Source organism: Mizuhopecten yessoensis, unplaced genomic scaffold (assembly GCF_002113885.1).
Source record: "Mizuhopecten yessoensis strain PY_sf001 unplaced genomic scaffold, ASM211388v2 scaffold9871, whole genome shotgun sequence".
NCBI lineage: Eukaryota > Metazoa > Mollusca > Bivalvia > Pectinida > Pectinidae > Mizuhopecten > Mizuhopecten yessoensis.
The window spans coordinates 75,341-92,544 of NW_018408264.1; the positions used below are offsets into that span (position 1 = coordinate 75,341).

Consider the following 17,204-nt stretch of genomic DNA (forward strand, 5'->3'; position numbering starts at 1 on the left):
CCCCCCCTCATGCTAAGATTTGCGCCAACAACAGTGATTAATATATTAAGTTGCATAATTGTTATGAAAAATGTTATAAAATTGTTAAATCACTTTGCTGCTGGTAACAGCTATAAAAACTTTTACACAGCAACAAAAATCGAACTGAAAACTAAAATGAATTTGATAAATTACATATTAAGTAACCAGCATGTACTAAAGCAAAAATGTTCCAAACATGATACATCAACTGTGAAATTTCACAAAAAAAAAAAAACATTTACCTGCCTCAAGTTCTCTTTACAACCTTGATCTAAAGGATGGAGACCTATAAGATTGGTATGCAATGGTAGTAGTAATGGAATTTCATTTAAATATCCATCAGAAGTTATCATCCAAACTCAAATTGGCTGACACAAGCAATATGATATATATAATGTGTATTTCTAACGTGAAGGTAAATTTAGTAACAAACCAAATTTATTGCAGCTTAAGTTTGGTAAATTTGGAAAAAAAAGTGGCTGAAATTACACAAATGTCATGAAATTATCATCGACTGATTGTCAGATTATAAGTGTGCACCGGATGTACACATATTCCCCTTTTATGTGACATGAGTATCGAAAACCTAGTTGAAACCCAGAGAAGTGGTCTTTCAAAAAGAGATGTAATGATTCATATTTTGGACATGTTTAGATCATTTGAAAAGTTGACAAGCATGAATAACAATGCTTTGGCATCATGCTCACTGACCTCAGTGACCTTCCTTTCTGAGTCGCCTACGTAGGGGGAGTACAGCTGTGCCCCGCTCAGGGACAGGAACGTGGCCCCTGAGGACGTAGCTGCAGCCCTCACCAGGGTAGTTTTACAGCACCCTGGGGGTCCATACAGCAGGACTCCTTTGGGGCAGGGCAGACCTATTCTGCTGAATGCTTCAGGGTGCTGGATCGGCCACTCAATCGCCTTTACAAAAATAAATAAAAAAACAAATAAATAAAGGAAAAATCAATTGTTTAAAATCAGATAAACCACAAATGCCAATGAGGATTGGAAAATTCATACCAGAAGCCATAACATGTGCAATTACATAATTGAATGTATGTAAGTAATAAAGGCCAATGAGCATTACATATTCACTAGCAGTCTAGTATGCCATGCAGTCAAATTTATTTGGTACACCTGTAAAAAGGATGAGTGTCAATAAGGCCCAATTTTGGGCCCTGGTATATCTGGATTTTCACCTCCTTAGTTTGTTTTAAGATGGAAGGAAATTATTGAGAAAACAAAGCACCTTTCATCTGAAAATAATTACCTAAAACAACCCAGACTTAATCCTCCATTTTATATTAACAATCTTTAAATGATGATTGAATTTCTGTCATTTTTCATTCTTTTATATATGCTTGTTTAATTTACACCTGTTTCCATAAACAGAAATGGTATTATTTTGGTTAATAAAAAATAAACTTTTTATTTCAACTTATATTATCACTCTTGTTGGCCCGGATCTTGGCGTGCGCAGGTCTTAGTGTGGGAGGAAACCCAGTACCAAGAGTACCCACGTGGTCGAGCAGGTGACCCTAAACCTTTTCACGTCCAATCGGAGAATCGAACCATGGCCGCCTTGGTGAAAGGCAAGTGCGCTATCCACTGCACCACCCGACCACATGGGTTTTCTCATTTGGTTGTTTTAGCTCATTTTGAAAACAGCAAATAATATTTCTGATATACCCTACCCCTTTTGGTACCACATAAACCCACTTTTGGTCAACCTTTTGCCTAGTTTTTGCGCATGTGATACAACAAGCCATCTTTGAACAAATTACCAGGTAAGGAGGTGAAAATCTGAATATACCAGGGCCCAAAAAAAGGGTCTTATAAGACACTCATCAAAATTTATACACAAAATATAAAGTACAAAGGTATGCCCTCATGGTTTGGCCTCTGACACGTTAGTTACATACTGATACATGTACCAGGTATATATTTCCTAGAAAAACAGTCAAATTTGCATGTATCTTTTGTCCACAACAATCATTTCAAAATAAATGCATGCCTTAATCTGCTCAGTGGCCAAAAGCCTGCTCATAACATGTAAAAGTTTTGCGATCAATACACAGACTGTTTGATTTATAACTTGGTGATTGACATCCTACCTGTCTGATCTGGAGCTTGGTGGCCTCCAGACCCCCTATATTCTCCCAGAGTACTGGCGGTGCATCTATCAGTCCTTCAGAACCTTTCTGTGTGGAGGGAGTAATGGACTTGGCAGCAGACAGGAAATGCTTCATTTGGATGGGACCTCTCTCCTCCTATATCAGATTAAAGCACACAGCAAACGGTTAAACAATTAGCTTTTCCCCATTGATAACATATAGCTGTGATAGCAGAGGGCATACAACAATCAACAGGAATGGCCCCTTGGTCATGTGGTTGACCTATTTGTAGAAACAGTGACCTTGGTGTTGATCTTTGAACCCCGAAATACAACCTCATTTGAGGTTTTCTCATACCTGACCTTTGTATAAACTTTGATGAAAATAAAGTTGGTAGAGTCATCCCACTGAATTGTGTCAGGATGGACAAGACAGGACAGGCATCATGGGAAACATTATATGTCACCCCTCATTTAATAGGCATACAAATATTTGTAGAATATTCCGTTAAAAATTCAATACACCTTTGATAGCCTTGACACCAGTTAACATAATGATGATGCCGAGGTACTGACCATATCTGATCCACTGCTGACCTCTGACATAGCACTGTACACTGCCTCATGACACAGAGATGTCAGATCTGCTCCTACGTAACCGTTAGTCATTCGAGCCAACTTGTTGATGTCGATGTCACTTCCCACTGAAAGCTTGTCAATAAGAACCTCCAGGATAGATACTCGTTGTTGATAGGATGGAACGTTCATCATGATCTGCAACAAAGGAATCAAATATAAATGTACTATAATTGATTAATATAAAAATATATTACATCGGAAATGCATTCATAACTGGTTCAGTTTATATGGTTTTGAACAAATTAAATGGGCCAAGGTTTTTATAGTAAAATTTCATTTTTCTTTTTTTTTCAATTGGCACTAGAAATTTTAAAACTGTATGTATATAACACCAACCTCTACATATCATTACAGCTATACACATAGTGATAAGAATCACATGACTTTTTACTCTGTAACATTACCAGAGTTTTCAGTATTGTATGTGACAATCTTCACATGATCCACAAAATACCTTCAAATAATACTCATTGAATTTATAAGCCATTGACCTTTTCCTGTGACCTTGACCATTGGTCCCAAAATAAATAGAAAACAATGACCTGGTGTGACACTGACAAGGTCTAATGATACACAATTTTGACTGTTTCATGCTTTATATTGTTAGTATTTATGGCCTAGACAAGCTGAGAATAGGCAAGTTTCTGACTTATAACTCAATATATACTGCATCAGAAGTGTTTCAATAAACTGTCTGCAACAGGAGGGAAAATGCAAAGTTTGTTTTTCTGCCATGTTTGTTTATTGTAATGGATAATCATACAAAAAGTATTGATACTCTAATTTGATTATGGTTTTGTTGCTTCTATATATTAGTATTATAAACAATTTATTGCCCAGCATACAAGAGCTAGGAAATCTGTTCACCCTTGTAATATCATAATTTCCTGAAATTGAATTGAATTTGACTGAGAGACGAAGGCAATGCAAGAGTCCAAAATAAGAGGCATCTTATAGTGGAACTTTGACGATGTTTATAATAACAAGTACTTTTGCAAGTCAAGATATTGTTTACCATACAGTTAAATAATTTATTATTTTACAAAGTTGTATATACCTCCTTGTCAAGTCTTCCTGGTCGTCGCAGTGCAGAGTCGAGAGATGCCGGTCTGTTAGTTGCCCCAATCACAACCAGGGAGAGAGTTTCATGAAGGCTATCCAGGAAGTTAAACAGTAAGCCGGACGCGTTCTGGTCTGACATTGCCTCCCCTGGCCTCGTCTTTGGACACAAAGAATCTATTTCATCAATAAACAAAATACAAAGCCCTTCTTCAGAAAACAAAACTGCCCTTTCAAATATCTTTTGTAGCACTTCCTCTGTCTGGCCTGGGCGGGAACCAAACACTTCTGGGCCGTTAATGGTGACCAGGTGAGCCCCTGTCTGGCTTGCCACATACCTGACTAGTGAGGTCTTGCCGGTGCCAGGGGGTCCCCTTAGCAGCACCCCACTAACAGGTCTCACTGCAGCTTTACCCAAACACCCCGCCAAAGTTACAGGGATTTTAACTGTTTCTATAAGCTCCCGAGCAATTTCCTCCAGGCCTCCGAGAGGGCTTGCCGTAGAGGACAATCCACTTGTGTATCGTTCTGTACTCTGTATATCAGTCACACGGATTACTGTTTGTGTTCCTACCATGAAAGCATTTGTATCCTGTTCACACTCCCCTCCTTCACAGTGTTTGATTATTAGATGAGAAATATTGTATAGCTTTGCTAATAAGGAAACTTGAAAATCAACTGTGAAATTTTCCTTAATGCCAAAATTACACAATAAATTATTACAGATATCTTCTAAATATTTGGAGTTAGTTTTTAATTTATTTTTCATTTTTTTTACATGCTCTATACTAGTCACAACACAAACTTCTACATAATCTGCTAAGGTTGTATTGAGCAGTTCAAAATTACAACAACTTTGAGAAGTAGATGTTAAATTGTTATCACAAGTTTGAGGTTGCCTCCAGTTTTCTTTATTCAGGTCATCTCCTGAGGAAGAACATTCCTTACATTTCACTGGTAATAACGTTTTCTTACTGTCTGATATTTCTTTTGATTCTGGCCAGCTGCGGAACACGGTAGGATGATATTCAATATAATTGCCAAATATACTGTCAGCCACTCTCAATCGACAAATGGCCTGTTGGAAGTTGTCTGTGATCTGGACAAGGGAGACCAAGTTTGCCCCCAACTCTGTCATCAGGGCCAAACTCATCCTACAGGTCTGTGGACTTCCTGTTGGCGGAGGAGCATCACCCCTCATCACAACGGCATTGCTCGTTTTCACCGTCATAACTGCCTAATTCACCAACATCCACTCCTTAAGGGAAAGAAAATCATCATAAATCAAGCATCATAAGAATTTTCATGACACTGCAAGAATTTAATGAATCGTAAATACTTATGAGACAGCACTATGTTATAAGCTAGAAAGGGATTTATTTTGTGATAATGTTAGGATACATTTGAAATATTCAAGTTTGTTACAAAGTGAAGTCTTTCATTAAGAAATGATAAAAATATATCTTTATTATGAGCAACATTGAAATAAGGGTCCTCAGGTCGAAACAGGCATTGACTGGGAACATTGCTGCAACCAAATATTGTTTCACTTTGTGATCCAGACTTTGGAATTTAATTCAGAATCTTTTACACAATCTTGGATGGGAGGAATATTATACATGTATTGCCTTTTTTGTAGGATAACATGATTCTTTGTTCCACAAAGATTAATTATGTTTCCCAAGGACAAATGAAACATAAATTTAACATGAAAATGCGTAAGATATTGAGTGCTTCATTATGCTGTGCAATAAAAGAAAACAAGAATAACATAGACTCACTTGGGCAGCACAACAGTCAAGCCTTGAAAAATACATACATCAGGATTCACTGTAAAACAAAGGGTTATACTCTAAACCTGTCTGTTGATGCATTGTTGAATTACACTAATGTTTGCGTACCCCCATACAAATATAGTTCTAGTTACAAAAAACATGACTGATTATGATGTGAAACATGTGTATTTAAAATTGATTTAAACTGCATAAAACTATAATTGGAGAAAATTATAAAAAAATATTCTATTTTTCAAAATAAAGGACCAACTTTTATCTGCGATACCTCAGAATATATACCCCCATAATCTCCACTACCAAATACATATATAAATATATTTACACTGTACTGTAACCTAACAAGTTATCTCCCCTGTACAGTTAACTCACGTTATACACGTGTGTATACACGTGATACAGTCTATTATTAGGGATTTTCATTTCGGATGGAAATACCTATTGATATTGTTATGTTTTTTCTTTAAATTTCTTATTCTGATTTCAAAATATCTTGTGGACATTCTATCGCAAGAACAAATAAAGAAATAATGTTTAAATTTCACTATGTATTAGAGAACAACGAACACATGGTATGCAAACAAATTCATGATTATAATGTCAAATGTCAAGGTCACAGATCTACCGGTATAACAACTTTTTTCGAATGACCATAACTTCCAAAGCTTTCGTTGTACTGCTTGAACGCTTCATACTTCTGGTAGATCTTGGTCGCGGCTAACTTTTTTCCATGACATGTTATCAGAGAATACGTCAAATTCAAAGCCCGCTGACCTCCAAGCATCAGTCACTATGTCCCCTGAACTACTTCCTATCATCAGTCGCTATAACCGCTGACCTCCAAGCACCAGTCACTATGACCCCTGAACTACTTCCTATCATCAGTCGCTATAACCGCTGACCTCCAAGCACCAGTCACTATGACCCCTGAACTACTTCCTATCATCAGTCGCTATAACCGCTGACCTCCAAGCACCAGTCACTATGACCCCTGAACTACTTCCTATCATCAGTCGCTATAACCGCTGACCTCCAAGCACCAGTCACTATGACCCCTGAACTACTTCCTATCATCAGTCGCTATAACCGCTGACCTCCAAGCACCAGTCACTATGACCCCTGAACTACTTCCTATCATCAGTCGCTATAACCGCTGACCTCCAAGCACCAGTCACTATGACCCCTGAACTACTTCCTATCATCAGTCGCTATAACCGCTGACCTCCAAGCACCAGTCACTATGACCCCTGAACTACTTCCTATCATCAGTCGCTATAACCGCTGACCTCCAAGCACCAGTCACTATGACCCCTGAACTACTTCCTATCATCAGTCGCTATAACCGCTGACCTCCAAGCACCAGTCACTATGACCCCTGAACTACTTCCTATCATCAGTCGCTATAACCGCTGACCTCCAAGCACCAGTCACTATGACCCCTGAACTACTTCCTATCATCAGTCGCTATAACCGCTGACCTCCAAGCACCAGTCACTATGACCCCTGAACTACTTCCTATCATCAGTCGCTATAACCGCTGACCTCCAAGCACCAGACACTATGACCCCTGAACTACTTCCTATCATCAGTCGCTATAACCGCTGACCTCCAAGCACCAGACACTATGACCCCTGAACTACTTCCTATGATCAGTCGCTATAACCGCTGACCTCCAAGCACCAGTCACTATGACCCCTGAACTACTTCCTATGATCAGTCGCTATAACTGCTGACCTCCAAGCACCAGTCACTATGACCCCTGAACTACTTCCTATCATCAATCGCCATAACCCCTGACATCCTATCAAACTAAGAAGATCGGCTACCTCTTACACCTTAGCCCTCTCTTGTTACAATTATATCTAAAAAGAGATTAATAAAACATTTTACTTGTTACTGAGCGAGATCGAGTAATCGCAGTCGAGGGCTTAGACTCTGTACCATAATCCCAACCGAGACGCAAGCCGAGGTTAGAATGTTACATATTCTTAGCCTGAGACTGCGATAACCCGATCTTGCTCAGTTACAGGTCTCTTTTTTTTGCGCACCTTTTAGTTAGAAAAAAATCTATTAAATTTTGCAAAAGACAATAAGCTAGTCTGTCCTCACAAAGAAGACAACATATTTTACAGTGTAGAATATACTTTATCTACAACACCAAATAGCCAACAACTTCAAAATAATACATATAACGACAAAACAGAACATTTATCATGCAGAATGACAAGTTCAAGCCGTTACCGCGCAGATGAATACATCGTAGTGTAAGAAATATCACGTAAAGGTATCAGACAGATTGGACGTGATAGAACAATCTAGCATGGGTTATGACGTGGGATAACTCTGTTATAGGTAAGAGAAAATACAATTGTAAAGGGGTTACTTCATGTACACTAAACAGCAATGGAATTCCTTATTTCATGCAGTGGGTCGGAGATCCTTAAAATAAAAGATTTGTGTTAGGTGTGTGTCGTAAGCACCCATATACGACAATCCATATTCTGTCCTATTGTGAGAGAATTGTAAGCGAACAAGAAATGTATGGTTCGAAATAATATCCTCAAGCCAAATATGTAATTTAATGGAACTGCATATCAATTAACGTCCGAACAATATAATACTTGAGCATACGTGCCAAAAAATTCCTATTTGAACTTGAAATCCATTATGATCGACTCTTTGAACTGAGTGCAGTTAATGTTTACTGTATATACTTTGGTAATAAGTATTGTTTACATGCAACGACAGTCAATGACATTATAAAGATAGCGATCCAATAGATAAGCAAATCACATGTTTATTAATTCAATCATTGACATATTTGGTATCTTGTCAACCCACTCTCACCAAGATTTATTATGAAAAAGGTATATTTCAAATGACAAAAGATCTACATCTGTAAATTCACAACAATTTTTTTTTTATTTTTAAAACATTTACTTTAAGTACCTGCACAATAAAGATTGCAATGAATGCATGAGTTATTTCGGAAATGCTATCACTAGCATGCTTAAAGCGTTGGCAAAAAGGTACTATCATATTCATATTTATCATAAAACTGACCCATTTTACTTTATGCCATACAGTCATGTCATAAATATGGTATTACACATGTGTAATCTGATAAGATCTGACCTTATCCACAAACAAGGTAAATCTTCCAAACTTACTAGGCATGATAATCAGACTTCAATATGTTCAGGAACAATTTACTCACTGTATGTTGTCGCCTAAAATTGTGACCACCTATTTTTACGCAACAATATCCAAAGACATTCATCAAGATAATTCATAAAATTACTGATGTATTTTCATAGCTTCTGTTTTAATACGTAAAAGTGTTCTGTTTATATTTTATAAATTGGTGAAGCTAACCAGGCTTTTTTTGGTGACCCGTCAGTCTATACACAGAGTTACTCTACATGTGCATCATTTGGCTATCTAGGTAGTGGGTCCAAATAACAGCTGTCAATCACCTGACTGTGTGTACTGGCATGGGGTTTGGTGCCGCTGTGTCCAAATAACAGAACTGATATCACAAAACCCTATGGTATGAATAAGGTGCATGTGCAAAGTTTGTCAGAGAAGGGAATTCGAAGCAAAGGGAAACGTATAAAAGCGATCGTCAGTCCGAGATCATTTCTATGTCCTCTTTCTGTTGGAAATCCCGTGTTTTGATCTTGATCAAATCTAGTTATATTATTATTTACATGCGTTATCATAGTTATGCTCATGGAAGTTTAAAACGAAAACATGTTCTGCTCTACTTTCACATTGAATCGTAAATATATAACATGTCGTATTCTACTCACCGCTCAATCAGCATGCTGGTATAAAGCTTCGATGGGCGCAGCCATCTTTGTACTGATAGGTGTCGCCTAAAATTATGACCACCTATTTCATTTTTACATAAGAGTGGTTATCTCTGTATGTCGAATTTATTTTTGACAGTTAAACTATGAAGTCAAAAGTAATCATAAGGATACTAATAATATGTATAAAGTGAAGTATGTGCGTGACTAGGTGAAGAATGTAATGAGTAAGCGGTACTATACCATCTAGGGTAAGAAATTGAGTAGCGCATCATGGCGACCGCGCTGTGTACATGTCTTCGAAAAATAGCAATTTGTCCTTTAAGATGCTGGCAGAATGGATATATGATCACAGCTGCATATGCAAAAGGTTAGTTACACATAATGTTTCTCCTGTAATGCTTGTACAGACCGAAAATCAGCAGCAAGATGACCTGTTTAGGCTTTCAATTATATTATATAACTAGTGTCCTTGCAATGTCCACACTGAGGCCACACTGGCCAGAATCGCGATCCAAACGGTTGGACCGGAGAATGAGTTGTTCGTTTATGAAATAAGGTCGGATCTAGTAATCTGATGCGAGTGATGCTGCGTTCAGGCGAGCCTTGACAAAACCTTACAAGGCCTGCATATGTTATGCCCGAAATGTTACATTGAACCACAGGAGCCTGAAATTCTGTCAAAAATTAATAATAACTTAATAAGGGTACTGACTTACAAATGTATCGGTAATAAACAAAAAAATACCTATAATATGCACACACAAAAAAGATCTTATTATGGGTATTTATTTGTATTACCCTTATTATTATTTTGACAGAATTTCAGGCTCTTGTGATTGAACCAGGCAAACATTGACCGGTTGAACTGGAAACGCGAAAGAGGTCCGAGTCAACCCCCTTGATTTAACTTGATCCTGTTAGCTGGGTATACGTAGACAGCTTAATGCTTGTGTTGGCCCTATTCATATTAAATCAGTCCTCATCATATACATTCAAAACAGTTTTTCACTGTGCATGCATGCAGCTATTGTGTCTAGCTGACTTGGAACATGTGTACTAACATGTTTATATTAGAAAACTTGTTACCCTTATCCTTCCGTCTGAGTTTAAGTTGCTCTGGAACATGTTAATACAGAGCTTACTATATATCACTGTTGATTTTGATAAAGAGTACCACTTATTTACTACTCTGTTTATTGTTATAGCAGTAAGGGACTTGCTGATGTATGATTTTACAGGTCTTAATTGACTTATAGATTCCCCTATCACTGCAAAGAAATGAATTAATGTCCATATGCAATTTGGATACTGTTTTTTTCGACTAAAAAGATAATGCAAAGCTAGACTAGGATTCGCACCCTGGACTTAGGAATGATGTTGCAAGATAATTTTGTTATGTTAATGGGACTCTTTTTGACAATTCCAACCAGTTTAAATAGTTTGGAAACTTGCTGGAGGCCAGAGCAAACATTATGGTACCGTAATCTTCTTGAGTGTAGTGGTATGCCAACATATATGTGATAAGAGCAGAAAATTAAGGCACGCTCAGTTCAGCTGGGACCCTCCAAACTCCAGATGAACGCTCTAACCAATTGAGAGCTACGTTGTACCTGGTCACCGATGACTTGAGAAGGAATATGTTGTATTTCAGCAGAATGGACTGTTCCAATTACACAAATAGGTTCCTTATGGTCCCTAGTTATGCATGGTTTTTTTCTGAGAGTGATCACAAAACTAAGATGGCCGACAAGCAGCCCTCTTGAATTTGAGAATGAAAGTTTGTTGGTGCTATTTCCCAGAACTTATTGGAAGGATCTTTCTCAAATTCTCATGAAGGTTCCCCATGATCCTTAGTTATACATATCATTTTTTGGGACTGATCAAAAACAAAATGGCCAACAGGCAGCCATCTTGAATTTGAGAATGAAAGTTTGTTAGTGTTATTTCTCAGAATGTTCAGGAGGGTTCTTTCTCAAATTTCACATGAAGGTTCCCAATGGTCCCTTGTTCTGCATTTTGAATTTTGGGGATGATTGGAAAACCAAGATGGCCGGCAGGTGGTCTATTGAATTTAGGAGTAAAAGTTTTTTAGCTCTTTATTGCCCAAACATTATTGGAGGGATCTTTCTCAAATTTCACATGAAGGTTCCTCTTTTTCTTGGTTATGCATATATCAAATCATATCAGCCAGCCTTCTTGTTACAGGTTAAGTTTGTTATCGCTATTTCTCAGAATTTACTTGAGGAATGTTTGTCAAATTTCAAATGTAGGTTCCCCTTGGTCCTGAGTTGAGCATGTTTACTTTTGAGGTTGATCAAATGATTGATTACTAGTAAGATGGCAGATAGCTAGGCAAACTGATTGAACAGATAAGAGAAAAGAAGAGAAAAGATCAACTGACATAGAACTAATGAAGATGGTACTATGGTGAGCGCCTAGATCCCTCAGGGATTTCCTGTTTACTCCTATTACACTATAAAAAAAAGTACAATAGATATGTGCAGGTTTATTTCAATGCATGAAATTATAACTTGATACATGTCTATATATACAAATAAAAAATGTGTGTTGTTTCCTTGACAGCTCCTGTTCCTGCAATTAAGGTTAAACTGGGCTTCGAGGTGGAAAAAGACCCACACAAACTTGTCAACTACTTATGTGGTGGCAACATTTACAAAACGGGCGAGGAAATCGAGCTGAAACCTGAAGAAGAATACCCCGACTGGTTGTGGGAGTTACGCATTGACAGGAAGGCACCTGACCTTGAACAGCTTGAATATGGATCATATGAGTACTGGGCCAAAGCAAAAAAACTCTCTCTAAAATCAAAAAATGCTATGCAAAAAATGAGTTCTAAAAGGAAACATAAGAAATTTTAGCCATATATTGAGTTTGTCAGCTTACTGATGACGAGTGCGAATCATTGAATTGTTTGTGGTTTGGAATGATGTTCATTGTATAAAAATGTGGAACAATGTTATGTTTTTGCCTTTTTTTTGTCATATACATAAACATGTACATATATATATATGCATAAATACTTGAACATTCTTCAATCTTATCTCATGATAAGCCATCAATAACAGTTTCCTAAAACAGTTGTCAATCTTGATCTGTAGTACATATATAATTTGTCTTAAACTCAATATAATTGCAACCAAAAATGAATGGCCATTCTATACAGGGTCCAGTATTTATGGAGTCTTTTATACACAATGCAGCGAGTCTATATAGACTTTATACATGGTCCCGTCTATAATATGGTGTCTATTATACAGGATCCTGTCTAAATGGAGTCTAATATAAAGGGTCCATTCTATATGGTGTCTTTTATACAGGGTCCAGTCTATATGGTGTCTATTAAACAGGTTCAAGTCCATATGGAATCTATTACACAGGATTCAGTCTATACTATATGGTGTCTATTATACAGAGTCCAGTCTATATGGTGTCTATTATACAGGGTCCAGTCTATATAGTGTCCATTATACAGGGTCCAGTCGATATGGAATCTATTAAACAGGTTCAAGTCCATATGGAATCTATTAAACAGAGTCAAGTCCATATGGAATCTATTACACAGGATTCAGTCTATACTATATGGTGTCTATTACACAGAGTCCAGTCTATATGGTGTCTATTATACAGGGTCCAGTCTATATGGTGTCTATTATACAGGGTCCAGTCTATATGGTGTCTATTATACAGGGTCCAGTCTATATAGTGTCCATTATACAGGGTCCAGTCGATATGGAATCTATTAAACAGGTTCAAGTCCATATGGAATCTATTAAACAGAGTCAAGTCCATATGGAATCTATTACACAGGATTCAGTCTATACTATATGGTGTCTATTACACAGAGTCCAGTCTATATGGTGTCTATTATACAGGGTCCAGTCTATATGGTGTCTATTATACAGGGTCCAGTCTATATGGTGTCTATTATACAGGGTCCAGTCTATATAGTGTCCATTATACAGGGTCCAGTCGATATGGAATCTATTAAACAGGTTCAAGTCCATATGGAATCTATTAAACAGAGTCAAGTCCATATGGAATCTATTACACAGGATTCAGTCTATACTATATGGTGTCTATTACACAGAGTCCAGTCTATATGGTGTCTATTATACAGGGTCCAGTCTATATGGTGTCTATTATAAAGGGTCCAGTCTATATGGTGTCTATTATAAAGGATCCAGTCTATATGGTGTCTATTATAAAGGGTCCAGTCTATATGGAATCTATTATACAGAATCCAGTCTATATGGTGTCTATTAAACAGGTTCTAGTTGATATTGTGTCTTAATATACAGGATCCAGTCTATATGGTGTCTTTTATACAGGATCCAGTCTATATGGTGTCTGTTATACAGGGTCCTATTTATATGGGATCTATTATATACAGGATCCAGTCTTTATGGTGTCTATTATACAGGGTCCAGTCTGTATGGTATCTATTTTACAGAGTCTATTTGGTGTCTTTTATACAGAGTCCAGTCTAAATCTTTTCTATTATACATGTACAAGGTCCAGTCTATATGGTGTCTATTATAAAGGATCCAGTCTATATGGAATCTATTATACAGTATCCAGTCTATATGGTGTCGATTATACAGAGTCCAGTCTTTATGGTGTCTATTATACAGGGTCCAGTCTTTATAGTGTCCATTATACAGGGTCCAGTCGATATGGAATCTATTAAACAGAGTCAAGTCCATATGGAATCTATTACACAGGATTCAGTCTATACTATATGGTGTCTATTATGCAGGGTCCAGTCTATATGGTGTCTATTATACAGGGTCCAGTCTATATAGTGTTCATTATACAGAATCCAGTCTATATGGTGTCTATTATACAGGGTCCAGTCTATATAGTGTTCATTATACAGGGTCCAGTCTATATAGTGTCTTTTATACAGGAATCAGTCTATACGGTGTCTATTATACAGGATCTAGTCTATATGGTGTCTGTTATACAGGATCCTGTCTATATGGTGTCTATTATACAGGATCCAGTCTATATGGTGTCTTTTATACAGGATCTAGTCTATATGGTGTCTATTATACATGATCCAGTCTATATGGTGTCTATTATACAGGATCCAGTCTATATGGTGTCTTTTATACAGGGTCCTGTTTATATGGGATCTATTGTATGGGGTCAAGTCTATATTGTGTATATTATACAGAGTTCAGTCTATATGGTATCTATTTTACAGGGTCCTGTTTATACAGGATCCAGTCTATATGGTGTCTCTTATAAAGGGTCCAGTCTATATGGTGTCTTTTATACAGGATCTAGTCTATATGGTGTCTGTTATACAGGATCCTGTCTATATGGTGTCTATTATACAGGATCTAGTCTATATGGTGTCTGTTATACAGGATCCTGTCTATATGGTGTCTATTATACAGGATCTAGTCTATATGGTGTCTGTTACACAGGATCCTGTTTATATGGGATCTATTGTATGGGGTTAAGTCTATATTGTGTATATTATACAGAGTTCATTCTATATGGTATCTATTTTACAGGGTCCTGTTTATACAGGATCCAGTCTTTATGGGGTCTATTATACAGGATCCAGTCTATATGGTGTCTTTTATACAGGATCCAGTCTATATGGTGTCTATTATACTAGTGTCCATTATACAGGGTCCAGTCGATATGGAATCTATTAAACAGGTTCAAGTCCATATGGAATCTATTAAACAGAGTCAAGTCCATATGGAATCTATTACACAGGATTCAGTCTATACTATATGGTGTCTATTACACAGAGTCCAGTCTATATGGTGTCTATTATAAAGGGTCCAGTCTTTATGGTGTCTATTATAAAGGATCCAGTCTATATGGAATCTATTATACAGAATACAGTCTATATGGTGTCTATTAAACAGGTTCTAGTTGATATTGTGTCTTATTATACAGGATCCAGTCTATATGGTGTCTTTTATACAGGGTCCTGTTTATATGGGATCTATTGTGCAGGGTCAAGTCTATATTGTGTATATTATACAGAGTTCATTCTATATGGTATCTATTTTACAGGGTCCAGTTTATACAGGATCCAGTCTTTATGGTGTCTATTATAAAGGATCCAGTCTATATGGAATCTATTATACAGAATACAGTCTATATGGTGTCTATTAAACAGGTTCTAGTTGATATTGTGTCTTAATCTACAGGATCCAGTCTATATGGTGTCTTTTATACAGGGTCCTGTTTATATGGTATCTATTGTATGGGGTCAAGTCTATATTTTGTATATTATACAGAGTCCAGTCTATATGGTATCTATTTTACAGGGTCCAGTTTATACAGGATCCAGTCTTTATGGTGTCTATTATACAGGATCGAGTCTATATGGGATCTATTGTACAGGGTCAAGTCTATATTGTGTATATTATACAGAGTCCAGTCTATAATACAGGGTCCTGTCTATATGGAATCTATTACAAAAGGATTTAGTCAATATGGAGACAGTGATACTGAGTGAATATTTTGAAGAAGGAAAGTATTCACATAAAAGACTTTGAAATGTAGTTCTGATTAAGCAAAATAAAACGAAGAAAACATACAGTTTTAATATTTTAGTTTTTGCAATATTAATTTACATAGGAAAGTCAACAATCAAAACAACCAGAAAAATAGTTAAGTAAAAAATAAAGGCCAAAATAAAGATGATGAATACATCACAAGTTAAATAACACCAGCTTCCTGGGTAGACAGTCCAGATTACCAGAGTTGACATATTAGGTAAAATTTGAAAATAGAAACAACAGGACAAAAATACCATGCCATTAGATACAGATTACACAGTGGCCAGTTTGGACAGGTATATTTAATAGGATATTATTTTATTAAATCTTAACAAATTTCTGTTGATTATAATATGGGGACTTTCAGCAATTTTAGCTAACTTATGCCATGGCATGTTATATGGTGCCTGTTCAATCTATATTAGAAATTGAAGCAGAAATGAGTTACTTCCTTTTGAACAGTTTAACTGTTGAAAACATTTAATGCATACCACGGTACTTATAATCACATACATGAACACTTTGCCATTTATCTTTGTTTGGATATATTTTGCTCATTTTGTTAGCATACTCCTCCTGGACAGTTGATAAGATTATAATCAAATTTGGAGAGCAATTCAGGAGTTGGCTTTTAAAGTAATGAGTTGACAGCACAACATAACCTCACAATTGGCTCATATTGCTCATATTGCTAGATATGAGGACAGAATATATTCATGACACCAGTATTGGCCTCACACCTGTAAATTAATTCCCTGGATCTCAATCTAATTTGCTATGAAGCATCTGTGATCCTTGGAACCATGGACTCAATTGGTGAATAAAGGAAGTTTATAGTTCCCTATGTAGCTAAGGGAAAAATACAAAAAGAGCATTTACAAGAGATCCCAGAGGGATCTTGGCACCCACCTTTGTACCATCTTCATTAGTTCTTTGTCAGTTCGATCTTTTCTCTTCTTTCCTCTAATCTGTTTGATCGAGTCATGTTAACAGTAAATGCACCTTGAGGTAACTTTTGATCTAAACTTAATACTGATGTGTATGAAAGCCAACCTTCAAAGTGAGTTTGTCATTTCACATATTTACTAGTACAGTACTTAATGTGAAAGAAATAGAATCGATCATTGCAATATGAGAAAGATCTGTTTAGTTCTTCTTTTAATCCATTTTGTTTTTATGATCAGTCTCAAAATATAACATACACAACGAGGGA

General features: G+C 36.8%; 2 protein-coding genes across 3 annotated transcripts in view; one reads left to right on the plus strand and one right to left on the minus strand.

Annotated features, from left to right (window-relative positions):
- The window catches only part of LOC110458951 (spermatogenesis-associated protein 5-like protein 1), a 16,842-nt gene extending 7,321 nt beyond the window's left edge, over nucleotides 1–9,521 (minus strand). Inside the window, exons 1-6 of one of the 2 annotated variants that reach the window (XM_021510946.1) lie at nucleotides 9,438–9,521; nucleotides 5,614–5,662; nucleotides 3,831–5,090; nucleotides 2,711–2,908; nucleotides 2,136–2,291; nucleotides 733–942 (exon numbers count right to left, since the gene is read on the minus strand). In XM_021510946.1, the coding sequence (XP_021366621.1) occupies nucleotides 733–942; nucleotides 2,136–2,291; nucleotides 2,711–2,908; nucleotides 3,831–5,063 (1,797 nt within the window). In that variant the 5' untranslated portion in view covers nucleotides 5,064–5,090; nucleotides 5,614–5,662; nucleotides 9,438–9,521. The remainder of the gene's footprint in view (nucleotides 1–732; nucleotides 943–2,135; nucleotides 2,292–2,710; nucleotides 2,909–3,830; nucleotides 5,091–5,613; nucleotides 5,663–9,437) is intronic. The other variant, XM_021510945.1, reaches the window with a different exon arrangement.
- A 99-nt stretch (nucleotides 9,522–9,620) lies between these two features.
- On the plus strand, nucleotides 9,621–12,417 carry LOC110458952 (39S ribosomal protein L54, mitochondrial-like). The gene is made up of 2 exons (XM_021510947.1): nucleotides 9,621–9,807; nucleotides 12,024–12,417. Exons 1-2 carry the CDS (start codon nucleotides 9,711–9,713, stop codon nucleotides 12,317–12,319), a joined length of 393 nt encoding a protein of 130 aa, XP_021366622.1. The 5' UTR covers nucleotides 9,621–9,710; the 3' UTR covers nucleotides 12,320–12,417.
- The last annotated feature ends 4,787 nt before the right edge of the window (nucleotides 12,418–17,204 follow it).

Excerpts from the sequence above, each read along its gene's own strand:
- LOC110458952 (XM_021510947.1), top strand. The coding sequence starts at position 9,711 with ATGGCGACCGCGCTGTGTACATGTCTTCGAAAAATAGCAATTTGTCCT. Across the intron at positions 9,808-12,023 it reads CACAGCTGCATATGCAAAAG|CTCCTGTTCCTGCAATTAAG; the intron begins GTTAGTTACACA and ends TTTCCTTGACAG.